The sequence below is a fragment of the Bombus fervidus genome, chromosome 6 (genome assembly GCF_041682495.2).
Source record: "Bombus fervidus isolate BK054 chromosome 6, iyBomFerv1, whole genome shotgun sequence".
Taxonomy (NCBI): domain Eukaryota; kingdom Metazoa; phylum Arthropoda; class Insecta; order Hymenoptera; family Apidae; genus Bombus; species Bombus fervidus.
Genome location: NC_091522.1, coordinates 6,811,500 through 6,825,532, shown reverse-complemented (window position 1 = coordinate 6,825,532; position 14,033 = coordinate 6,811,500). Strand labels below are relative to the sequence as shown.

Sequence of the window (14,033 nt, the reverse complement as noted above, 5' to 3'; positions counted from 1 at the left end):
TAAATCTCGTTCGACATAGAAACGAAAGATTTCTGCATGATAAGAGGATGCGATTCAAACTGGTGTACATATGTCAAATCTATCATCAGTTCATATTTATCTACTTAATTCTGTTCTACGTTTTATCTTGCGAATTGTTGATATTGCGACCGTTACAACGGTTATTTTGACGTTGGACCCACGTTTTTCATCTCTGTAACACTATCGTCGATGCAACTATAACGCATCTACAGTGATATGAACACTGATTGAAATAACTGGAGCAAGAAAGTCGATCAATTGTCTAACTGAGCTTGATTTCTTGTAAAAGAATTTACTCCTGTTCTATCGATAACTGATGTTTTTGAGGGAGTTTTCGGAGATAGCGAAGAAAATTGATGTTGATAAAGGAGAAGTTATACTACGGATTCAAGGGATAGGTTCTGATTCGTTTCTAACGTAAGTATGTATGCCGAGCAGAGCATTGCGGAGATTGATTTTGTTCTATTTGTGTGCATACGAGAGCGTATTTTAAACGAGAAAGAATATCGTGAAGGTTCGCGCTTTTATAGAAAATAGTCTAATATTTATCAATATTCTATTAAATAATTTAATAGAAAATATTTCTGAAGTGAAACGCTTATAATTTCGAACGATTAGTAAATTGTACGGAGAAATTCTAAAATGAATGTTTCATGTATTTCAGGCTTATTTGTTTCTTCTTGGAGTTTATATGTTTCACAAATTGCGAAAATGAAGCGTTAGGAAGAGTCGAAAAATTAATAAAAATATTTGTGACGCAATGAAAATGGTTCATCAAGTTTTGCAATTGAACATGCAATTTTGTGGAAACACATTATATAATAAGCGAGTTCAAACAGGGAGGAACGTCGCAAGTTTCCACGTTAACGCTATTACCGTGCTTTCGTATTGCTAAAAGCAAAGACAGTTGAACGTTCGCTTCGGGTAATCAGGTTGCGTTAAATGCGCATTCTCTCCAGTTCATCATCCCTCTTCTCAATAAAGACGATCATTTTCCGGAAAGTCTTTTTTTCATTCTTGATCTACTTATAATAGCTTTTCATGTAGATTAACTATATCTTAATTATACTTTTACAAAAAAAAAGACGAGCATTAAAAATGGAGCTGTTTGAAGATAAAAAGATATACATACGTAAGTGTATTTTAACAAGATTTCTTCATTGCCAAAGATTTATACCTTCAGATTTACTCCGCTATACCATGAAAAGCAAACTAGCAAAAACCTGAAAATAGGGTAGCTTTATCTTTCGAACAATGTTATACAAATAAGAGAAACAATTTTAGAGCATTTCAGTCGCAGAATTATCAAGTAAGTAAGAAAATTCTATTCTTTTTCGATAGAAAAGAACAAATACAAAATAATTACTCTCGTGGGTAACTAGCTTCTTTCTTAAGAGAAAGCAAATGTATAAAAACTGATTTTATAAGAGTCACAGTTTTGGAGGGTGGAAAATCTCTTCAATACACTGCTTCTAGAGCATCTTTGCTCTTGGATTTTTTATTCTGTGGACGAGCGTTAACAAAAGGTAATCGTAAGCGAGAAAAATTATTTTGATCGATAAAGTCGTTCATTTTTTACATACTATACGTTCTTTTGTTATCTTTCTCGTCTTTCTTTTTTGGAAGAAACGTTCTAATGTAATTTTATTCTATCGAATTCTTAACCTGAATTTCATTCACATAAATCCTTTAAACCCTTTGTAGTTTATTGGCGCCATTACAGCGACATTGATAATGTGCAGATTGTTTCTTTTATTCTTTTCACCAATAAAGGTAGAATACGGAAGAAGGCTACTGAATAAATAAATTCACAGACATTTATGGTCATTTTTCTTAAATATGTTTACAACACTATGACTCTTATTTACTTCGAAGGAGTAATCTTTTACGGCTCTAGAATCAATTCAACCATTCATTTCAAATACTTCATAATTAATAAACTACTTTTCCAATAGCTGCTCAAAACTTTTAATCCTGTTTGCTGAACAGTATGCTTTATATATGAAATCTGAAAGGAATCGAAGAATGTCAAGATACATGAATGTCAAGTCCAGTTCGAAGTAGAATCGCAGATGGCTAATATATCCTTTGACATTTCACCCGACCACCAAAAGTAGCAACGTAAACGGAAATTCCACACATCAAACCAAACTCCCCTCCCACCGAAACGCTCTTTCTACCTCATGACACGAATGCTGACAGTTCAGATTTCCCGCGACAAACATACGACGACGTTAAAGATCTTCGTACAAAGGGTTAAACTGCGTTTAGGGTTAAGCCAGACGAGCATCGTTCGGAAATCTCGAGGCCATAGATCCGATTCAACGATGGCTAATCGTATTCGATGCGCAGGCCGCAGTGTTTGCGCAGCCGAGTGATCGGATATCTTCGGTTTGTCGCGGGCCGCCGGCGAAATTGACCGTGTAATCATCCGATATCGACGCTTTGTCGAGCTTGCTGACCATGTGCCACGGATATTTATATACCTACGATCCGCGAGCACCGTTCATCTCGAGCGTATTTTATGCCTGTTCCCGCGCACAAAGGCCGCTCGATAACCGTTTTCCAACGACGATCACTCCGTTCTTCCCATTCGATGGCCGTGCACTCTCGGCTAAGCTTTTTGTCCTCGCCAAGGAATCTCTCCGTGGTTTTACGTCGATCGGATCGATACTCCGCAGGATACGCGAGGAAACGGGTTCCTCCATTTATGGATTCGTGAGAAAGTGCGAGTTAAAACGGAAAACCAAGGGTGTTCGAAGTTTTTAAGAGATGAAAAAGAGATTGACGCTACTGTAGTATCGTGCAGTCTTTTGTGATGTTGATGGATATGTGTTCGTGTGTTCAGGAAAGGTTCTGATAGCGGTGTAATGTTTAAACTGTTACGAGAGAGTGTATTGAAATTCCAATGCAGATGTTGAAGGATTTTTTAGACGCGGTAAAGATAGAATGATAGTACATATAGGTATATGCACTCTCCTTTCTTTCTGAAGGTTTCAAAGGTGATGAAGATATTCCTAACATGTTGGAGAGATCTTGTCGGCAATATTATATTTTCAGGTTTTTGAGAAAGATGCAATGGAATTTCAATAAGCATGCAAAAATTTCGTTTGAGCATGATAAAGATCCAATGATGATCTATATATCTTCTTTTTTCTCTGAAGATTCACAGCTATAATGTTTATCGAAAAAAAGCAAAAGTTATTTCTCTATATGTCATTAATGAATAATTATAACGATTTTATTGGTGATAAACTTTGTCAAAGAATTCTATCGTTATAAAATCCTAAAACCTAACCATTTTAGGGTCCTCATATAGATTAGTGCAAATAACAATCGATATAATTGCACTAACATTCTACCGTGTTAAATTCTTCAAATCTTTTGTTATATTCTCATGCGTGAATAAATACAAGCGTCGCTTAACAAAATCAGTTTTTATATTTTTATCGAAGCATACGTAACGAAGAAAATACCCAAAGAATTCCGATTTACATTCCTTTTTCAAGTTTTACACAGTTACGTATTACGTAATTACAATTTGAATATTGCTATTCGTCCCTCAATATCATCTACTTCTTTCGTGAATTTTTTATAAATTTCCAAGATCTATCTTCTATCTTATATCTTATATCTTCTATCTTCTATCGCAATATACAACTTCGTTGATATATTTTTTCTTCTTTTACTTTCAACGAGTAAATCGTGGGGAAATTGCTTTAACACGATTATATGGTTAGAATTAACGATTTCTTAAAACCTTACGCGGCTGAGTGTTGTTAGATTGACCAGAAGCCCTATGATCCAAGTAACGTGGTACTCTAACTACCAAAGCGCTTAAAACCACCTAAGTGTCCCATTAACGACGTTTGTTTTGGCTCGACTGAATCCTGACCATTACTTGTGATTTATTACGCTATTAGTCGTAACAACAGAAATACGTGATCTTTGATATGTAACCAATAAAATAAGACTCTTGTTACACGGTATCATAAATTCTCGAAGCTGATTTCGGAAGGCGTATGCTAATCTCGCCGTGTCCGAAACTATCCCTCTGAAATGCATTTTTCAAGAAAATTATAGGAATGTTATATTCAATGGAAATTTGTGATGATTTGGGGGTTTAAAATTTGGAAATTATTGTTAGTCGATACGAGTATTTTATTTTGCTAGCGATAGCAATTCTGTGTAAACGTTTGTTTAAGTAGAAATGTCTTTAATATTTTGAAATTTGTATGTAGTAGAGATTGGAGAATGAAGTATCTTTAAATTTGTATATACACACGTGTCAGATTTTTGACTAGCGATTGATTCAGATTAACAATTTTTAACACTTTAATAGCATTATACAGAAATTATGTTTCCTTCTATATTGCAAATATTAATTTTGAATATGATTCAATTAACTAATAAACTTTTGGAGTTTATCTGTTGTTTGCTCGTTCAGATTTTCCAATTTTCCAAATAGCTTCCGCCAACGCGAAGTAGTGATACCATAGATTTATATACATAGAGTCTCGATAAATTGGATAGAGAAAAGAACCAGTCAGTCAGATTGCTGAAATGGGATTCAAACCCCAATTTTTCGTTTGGCAGGCTACTCGAAGCAATTGACCTATTTGACCTATCGATAAATTCTTTCTCCCTAAATCGAACAATCGAAATGTTTACTTCCTGCCGAATTAATCTTTAGAGATTAATCATGATACAGCAAATATCCAATATTACGCCCCTCTATACACAATGCTTCCACATGTAATAAAGTTCGATATTGCATATCGACAATAGTATTTTCTCAAAGTTCAGGAACGCTTGGTCCTGAAAGAATTAAATATAAAAGCATTTTCGTACTTGTGTAGTACTGCGACTACTTTCGTTAGAACCACGAAACCCGAAACCCGAATTAACACACATTTTTAACAAACCCAATTCCAACACCACCGAAATTCCAAAACATTCCCTCAGAAGTACACTCAACAACTGAACTTACATCGAACAAGCCGAAACATTCTCAACGCCACAAACAACTCCGCGTCCATAAAATCTCGAGATATCCAGCTTAGTTCAAGCATGAAATTTCTAACCTACTTCACACTTCTCCTCGACCAATTGCAACTAACAGTTTTTCTTTCTATAAGATTGTAAGGCACGTGAGAACGAAAATAAAAAACGCAGAAACAAATGACCTTTTAGATCTTACAGATCTTCACGCTTACCCATGAGTGTAGTATGTGTTCGGTATCTCATCCAGGCTTTCTCTGCTGATGTCGTCGGCCATGGCGACTTTCAGCTGATGCCCGAAGCTTGCTAGGTCTTCCCTGAAAGCCTCGCTACCGGGCGTAAGGGCGCCGCTCGTCAGTGGTAAAGGTGTCGCGTTACTTCCTTCACCCTCTCCGCCGTCCTCGCCCTCCTCGCCGCCCACGAGGACCACCTCCTCTTCGTTGTAGATCTTGAAGTAGGCGATGGTGAGGTATATCACCGAGATTATGAAAGACGGTATCGGAATCGCCATCGCGTACACCAGATTCATGTAAACCTGCGGGGAACACGTCACGCGAGCAACCTCACTGGATGGTTCAACGTCCACTTCCGCTTTCGCGCGGCATATTAAAGAATACCTCGTACGCACTGAATTGGTCAGGGGACTTTTGGGACTTTTTTGAAAAAGATTTATGCAAAAAATTTATCGAATGGAATGTTTCAGTTTGATGAAAGCAGTTGCCTCAATTTGTCGGAATAAATATAAAGTATCACGGAACAAGTATCTTTTAAATTATGACAAATTTTCATTAAATTTCTTGGGAGATGTAGAAAAGTATGAGCCGAGCAACTATAATGTAAAGAAATAATATAAAATTCAAAGAATAATAACTATGGAATAGTAATTTCCTACTTAGTAATCAATGAAAGACAGATCTAAAATATCCAAAGGTAAAATTTCCTCCAAAATCTCGATCTTACTATCGATACATAGACACGTGTTCAAAAAATGTCCTCTAAGATCTGTATTAAGTGAAAACAGCCAATAAAATACTATTTCATCAACAACACATTTTATCTCCGTCCGATACCAAAATTCACGTCTTCACATTTTCATCCAATGAATTTCCTTGGTGGCGTCAAACGATCCAATGTCTGAACGCATCTCGAGGGCGCCGTTAATTTACGAAATTGACACACGTAGTGTGGTAGGAGTGGCAAGCTTTTCCACCGGCAAATCCACGATGTTATCGTCGCTTTATAATGGTCAGGGCGTTCGTTCTATCTCTTTCGGTCTCCCTTTCTGCCCATTTTCATCCTTTCTCGCTCATGCGGATTCAATTCTACCGCAGCTGAAGAGCGGACGAGCGAGAAATTTTCTTTTCTTCCGGACAGCGCGGCACGAGTTTCATCGAGTACGATGGTTTCCGTCTTTGTCGTCGGGCCGGGTATTCAGCCCGCTTGAAATGCATTGTTCGTCACCGTACAGGCGGCTACGTTTCCGTAAACGTAACGGAATTCTACTGTGCCTGGCGCCGGAATATCGTTTTCCACGCCGAGATACTCGTTGGATCGCTCTTTCCAACTCGCGACGCCTGTTTCTTTTTAAATCCTCTTTCGGCATTTTCCATCGACGCGCCACCAGTAATTTACGCGATTTAAATAAAGTATGCGGAATATTTCCAGATTCATGGAAACTTTTATTTGAGATAAAAGTGAAAAATAATAATTTGGAATAATGTATCATTTTGACTTTATTATTGACTATTTTACTATTTTTATTTTATTTTATTTTATTTTATTTTATTTTATTTTATTTTATTTTATTTTATTTTATTTTATTTTATTTTATTCTATATTACTTTATTTTAAATTACTTTATTTTAACATCCTGTGTTGAGATCAAATAAATTATTTTCAAACTGTTTTCTGTTTTGGCTAATTTTTTCATGTAATTATTTCAAAGTAACTTGTAGCCGAATAAAACAATGTATTATTTAAATAATCATGGGTAAAACATTTTATTCAAGGACTAATATCGAAGCCCAATTTCTTTCATGCTGATCGATGATTATAGCGATTTAATATATAAAGTAATAAATTAAATGAATTTGTTTTGTTCTTTCTATAATCCATTTGTGAATAACTGTATTCGTTCTCGTATTATCCTCTTATACTGCAAACTCAGCAATTTACTGTGTTTCGTAAGAATGCTTTATTTCTACATTCTACTTTTAAAATATTCCAAAAATTCAATTTGATACTCACGAACAGTTCACTAAAAATATCTCATGATCAACGGATTTCTGAGGCAAGCCATTTTACGCTCTCTCACAGATAAATTGCTACCGCGGATTCCATTATGCAATTACATTCTCGACGCTCTTTTTTGTTCGCCCAGGTACTTTTTAATTTTGTCTTTCCTGATAACAAGTCAAGAGGGAAATTTGAACGCGCACAATCGCCTTTCTTCTTCATAACTCTTTCTCCCCATTGATGCAGTCAATGCAATCGGCATCAATTACTCTAGCTCACGGGTCCGTGTCTTTGTGTCCCAATTAAAACAGATACCGATCTCCGTTAATAATGAGCGTCGTTACGTATTTAACCATTTACTGGGGAGACGTTGTTCGCTGCATAATGCACTATGCCCTCAATAAGCACCTGCAGTATCGATTCACGGTCCGACGTTCCTGTCTACGGTAAACTCGCACGAAAGTCACACACATAAAGACTACTGTCGCGTGACTTGTACGTACAAGCACCGGGTGCAAATCGGCGACGTCTAGAACACGGTAACCGGGTTACACCTTGAAGCAAACGACACGTCACTGATACGATTCTTATCCCTTTCGATTATCGTAATGTTGATTCAGTTCGTAAAGACCAATTCCTCTATTTGCAATCCTGTCTGGAACGAGCATCAATAGTTCACGTTTCGACAATCAATGTGATACCTACTGTCGAATGATTCATATGTTAAATAATATCGTGAAACAGATTTTTCAATACCATTTGTTCTTCTGCTCAGTCTTACCTCGTGATGAAATACTGAATTCACTTTTCAATGATTAAAATAGCATTTGATGTCGAACCCTTGACATAGTAAACAGTATTATCACATTTTTCGTTTTGGAAAATTGATTTGATTCTCTTGTTTTTATTATTTATATTTTTTAAATATAATTTTTTAAATATAATTTTCGATCTTTTTGTAGGTTACGATTGTACTTAACGTGCTTGACTCTGCTTTTGTAAGATGCTTAGTAATTAAAAAACAGAAATATTTAATGTTTTGTTAGTTATAATAAATATCCTTGAATATTCTTCATACAGATACAAGTAAATATATTACAGGTTAGAAGGATATTAGGATGAACGGTAAAATGTCTGATTAACGACGCTGACATATTTTATAATTAATTTAATTTATATCAAGGTTTTGTTACTCACTTAAATATTTCAATATGACTTCCGATTTGTAGTTTAAAAGTGTAGTTAGCATTTCTCTTGTTATCTCAATATCGTTATATTCATGTTCTCTGTAATATCCATATCATATATAAATATCCTTTTTCCTGCATATCTAAATAAGATCAAGATTCAGGAAGAATTATTACTATTTATACCAACTGGATAGAAGCACATGAATGTGAATCGATAATAATATCCATTTCTTTTTTACATAGAACAATAAACTTAACCGATAGAAAAATTCTTGAGGTGTAGCACATAACAAATGTAGAATACAAAATCAACTGAATTATATGCATAGAAACCAGATACGTTGCATACGTAAGTGCAACAACGTTCCGCCCAGATCAGTGTTTTGCATAGTACGAGACAAATTTGAAGTAGACACGTACATGCAGTCTATAGGATATGGCAACACGTATGATACAACTGGACAGAAGGTTATTTCACATGCAAAATTAAGTCAAAGATCTAGGATAATTTTTCACTTAAAACTTTATTTTTAAAAGAAAAGTCGAGTACTTGTCGAGTACGTATAAATTCGACTAATTTTCTATTGGAGACAGGTGCACAATCGATAATAGGTTACTATACTCGCGAAAATAAAATAACAAATAAAGAATAAAATCATAGCATTGACACAAAGGTATCAACTGCGCCTATACTAGATAAATTATTAGCTAAATATATTCAAATTCAAACTTCTAGAAATTTTATTCCACATTTTTAATCTATTTACACGTACCCACTTGTATCATTTCAGGAATTATTCAAATTTACATGTATCTCATACTTGATAAATCTTCCAACTCAATTTTCCCACAAACTTGAATACCCAAATGAAAAAGTTGTATTTCAGATTTTCGATTTATTTTTGTATACACATAGAATAATCTTCAATCTAGTTGTACGATATTGCCACGTCCTGTATACACACATAGAATAATAGAAAATCATAGAAAGACCTGCCACATGTCGAGTTCGCTGATGACTATCCCGGGATCCACTTTCGAGTAGTAACAGCTAAAGTTCTGCCCTATGTTGGCGTACTGCCGGTAGAAAATACTGCAATTCAGCATTGGAGGGTATCCACAGCCTTTTACGTTGGGGAACAGCTTGGCCCCGGTGAAGTACCACTCGGAGTCGTTGCCCATGAGCCCTGCGAACTTCGCCTCGTTATCATCCTAGTCATCTCGTCCGACCGTCAACAGACATTTCCATCAATGAGAGGGTGAAAGTAGACATTGTTAGTAGAAAGTGTTTCTCTAGCGACAATATGGTCACTGACGTTCGAGAATTCGAGAGTTTGCAGATTCAAACGATAATAAATTTTGCTATTTCGTTAGTGGAACGTGTTGCACGATGGTTGTTAGGTTTTCATGGTTATAGTACTTGACCCTTTATTTTCTGCGGTCTTTCGTGACACTCCTCCGAGGGGTGGATCATTTCTGACATTTAGGAAGTAGGTCGAATTTCTACTGTCGTGCGGAATTGTTGTTTTATTACTCTTAAGTATGTTTTTGTAAGTTGTTTTTTTACCGTGTATATACGTATTTGAAATACATCTGTTTGATGATTTGGTGTATTAAAAATATATATCTACGTTAATCCAGATACAGAGAAGTTAAATTTTGGTCATCTTTATGAAGATGTATTGTCATATAAAGATTACCATATACAATCTTAAAAACCATATTGGCATTTAGAGCGATATAAAATTGCTTTCTAATATATATGAAATAGATTTTCAACAATTACTTTCTAAACACGAAACTAAATACCGCGTTAAGATGTTCTCATATAGCAGTCCCTTATGTCGACAAGTTGAAATAAACTGAGGAAAATGATAGACCAATCTTCCTCCAACGTTTATCGTTCTATTTTATTATAGAAACTAATGAAACTCTCTTGTAATCGCGTTTTAAACATTCAACGCATTAAATCACCCTTCCATCGTACGGTACATTTTCCTATTACCTTCGTGCTATATGAAATTTCTCCCCTTCCAATATTACTATTAAACTGATCATGTCAGAAATATCACTCGTATATTTTAGTGTTAAATTAGATCATCCACATCACATTAATAATAAATATGTAGATGAAAACGGCACAGTACGTTGCCCTGTACCTGTAGGAAAGGGTTTCGGCAGTCCTGTTTCGTCGTCTTCGGCGAAGTCGTCGTCAAGGTCCTCGACGTAATCGTACTCCCTCAGGGAGCGTTCGTAACGCGGTTTTCCCATCATCGTGCTGTCTTCGTCGTCCTCGACACCTCCTACCGCCCCGCCTCCCTCACCCTGTCCATCGCTATCCTCGGACGTATTAGTCGGTAGCTTGTAGTTAACACGTATTTGCGTGCAATCGTACAGCTCTTTGGTGCAACCCTCTCTACAGGATGTCCATGAGCAGTTGCTCGTACCTGGACTCAACGGATCGTTCATGGACTTTCGTTGATTGAAGACACGAATTTTACGGAGACCAGACACGAAGAAACGAACTATTTTAACAGCAAAGAGTGGTGCACGCCGAAAAAGTAATTCGATGCAACTTAGAAGTTTTAGAATCGAGGCTTTTGGGTGTGAGCCGTATTCTTAAGGAAGATTTTTGAGGTTTAATCAGTATCGCAGTTACCATCAAGGGGCTACTGATGCACCGCAGATGTTTACGCATTTATGGGAATTTTAAATTTATAAGAAAGTAAAAAAATAAAAAAATAAATAAATAAATAAATAAAAACTAAAAATAAGAAAATAAAATACCGTACTCCGGCCTAAAAGTTTGGAGCATAGTAGGACTTCTAAAAAAAAAATAATTTGTTCAAGTGAATAAAAATTCTATTCATAATATCGTTAATTTGTAGTGTTACAATCGTAATTGATAACGTTCTTATTTCTCAGAAAAATATGTGGAAGCGTTTGTTTCGTCTGAAACTAACTGTAATACTGTGAAACGTATCTTGCTCGAGAACATGGCTCACACCCAGAAGTAACGATTCGAAAAATTCTGTAATACCGGGATGTAAAAACCTTAGATCTCTGATTGATGAACTCATATGTATCCTTGGAGTAAGTGGAATCGAAGATTGAAGAATTTAACATGTGAATCAAAAAGCTGGTGAAAGTGTTCATTTTTGAGGTAATAAATATTTGAGAACTGGGTAAGTATATATGAATCGTCGTATTGTGTGTAGTTTGCTGTTACTTTCACTTTGGACGATTTTGATAATTCTAGCTGGTTTGATAGATCTGTATATTAGTCTATATCGTTTGAACGTATGAATTTATTGTATAAATTAAAAGATTGAAGATAACTACGCAGATTTATTACATTTAATTACGAAAGGCTCTATGTAGCACAAAATTTAGTTACATATTTGATACTATTGAATATAAATATAAGTAGATTATATTTATTCGATAAACATTGAGAAACTGGAAGCTATAAATTGATATTACGTAATAACATAATTAAAATAGTAAGGAAAGTACAAGTTACTAAGTTATATATATATTATAAATATAAATATAAATATATATTACTATATATATAACATATAATATACTACAAGTTACTAAGTACAAGTTATTACCTTAATATTTAATTTAAAAATTTGTATTAATCAAAACATTAATTTAAAGATACTAAATATCTAGCACCAGCAAATCGAAACTCAAATACCAAGGAAACACTTTTCATTTGTGAGAAAAATAAAAACAGCAAACTACATTTAGAACTTAGATATTCTTATCAATAAAAAGCATTGGATAAGTAATGGAACATTCACAATTTTTCGACGTGCATAGTGTCATACGAAGATATACCGAGAAATAAGCGAAGACAAAGATAGTTGAAAGACACACATGGGATCATTATCTCAAAAACTGATCAAGTTTCGTATCAATCGTATGAAAGAGAATCAATAGACAAGGTGGAAAAAGGCAAAGTTGACCAGGGAGGAAAAATGCACGGTGACTTCCTCGAGATTCTCGAGTACAAGAAAATTGTAGTAAAGTTCTCAACTTAGTCCCTGAGGCAGGTTACGAAATCCTTGCCCTGACCTCGTCTTCCTCCTCGAAACTTTCGGGGAGAAAAGCTTCAGCAATGATGTAGTTGACATACCGGGTCACACTTTTGGATAACGCCCAACGTCCGGAGATTCCAGCTTAAAAAGCACAATTTTAATTCTTTTAAGGCGAGTTTCAGTTCGAAACAGATGCGAGGAATGTAAACATCCTGAATTTTAGTTATCGACTGTTGGCAAGCTTTGATTAGTAAAATATAATTAAAAGCTTATTTTGTAAAATAATTTTACTGTAAAACAATAAATAAAAATTCAATGCAATATTTTTAGATTCTGTATACAATAGGACTAAGCTGTAATTAGAATATCAAACGAATTTTCAAGTTATCAAAATTAAATAGTCCGGTCGTTTGTGGAATATTACGTTGCAAAGTTATTTGCGAGGTTGCGTGATGCAGAAATTTTAATTTTAACAATATGGTGCCGCAACAACATCGGTGGTAATTCGTATTGTTAATTAACCGCAGTTGCAAGGCTGTTCTCGTATAGGGATGAATATAATTTAACTTCGTGCATTTTCTTCCCTGCGCAAATTTGCCACCGAGTTCGTGTTCTCGCTGAAATCCTATTACGACACATCAGCTACGCGTAATAATCTTAGCAGTACTTGTCGCTGACACTTGTTCAATTGCATATGAAGTATTTGTGTTGAATGAACAATGTTATCACTAAGTGACAAATATTTTGAGAATTAAGTTCCTTTGAAGTGACATTTAATCTATCAGTGAAATTATGTGTTCTATAGAAAATTAGAATGGAATATTTAAATATTAAAATACGAAAGAGTATAGCAAAGTGTAATAATAATTAAGTCTTATACAGGAAATAATTTAAATTTTTAGTCATAATTTCATTTTAATTTAAATTTCAAATAGTTGTAAATTTTAAATGGAAATTGTTTTGTTTGAAATATGGATTCGTTTCTGCAATTTTCATAATAAATTAAGATAAATGCTTCTGACAAATGTGCATTCAAGGGATATAAAATTTATACTAGAGATAATACAAAAAAGGAGATTATATAATGTAGTCAAAGTTCATATAACACGAACATAGATAGTAGAAATCTACGAGAAGTCCGAAAATACATTGAGGACATCTACAGAGAGAAAGAATGGAAACCACGACAATTAATAGAATATGAAATACCAACAGTAACCAACATGATGATATATTCCAGAGAAACGAGACACATTCATATATAAATATCGCCAATCTTGGGACAACTGAAAATTGCATTTGGTGTATGTATATATATTTAGACTACATGCAATACATGAAATCTGAAAGTAGAACAGTGTATCCTAAATACCTAAATAATGCACACTATGAGTACTTAAGTAAATTTATTTAACGCATTAAAGAGTCGAAAACCTCAATCTATAGTTATATTTATATTTATTATTATATAGAGTTATATTTCACATTTCGCAATTGAATTAAATTATTCCACACACAAAGGAGAGCATCATTTTAA

At 34.7% G+C, this 14,033-nt stretch overlaps 1 protein-coding gene across 1 annotated transcript in view; it reads right to left on the bottom strand.

The window, feature by feature from the left end:
* LOC139988391 (protein tipE-like) overlaps positions 1 to 14,033 on the bottom strand; it is a 38,706-nt gene that overhangs the window by 12,785 nt on the left and 11,888 nt on the right. Inside the window, exons 3-5 of the mRNA XM_072005733.1 lie at positions 10,607 to 10,894; positions 9,441 to 9,634; positions 5,238 to 5,557 (exon numbers count right to left, since the gene is read on the bottom strand). Of these exons, the coding sequence (XP_071861834.1) occupies positions 5,238 to 5,557; positions 9,441 to 9,634; positions 10,607 to 10,894 (802 nt within the window). The remainder of the gene's footprint in view (positions 1 to 5,237; positions 5,558 to 9,440; positions 9,635 to 10,606; positions 10,895 to 14,033) is intronic.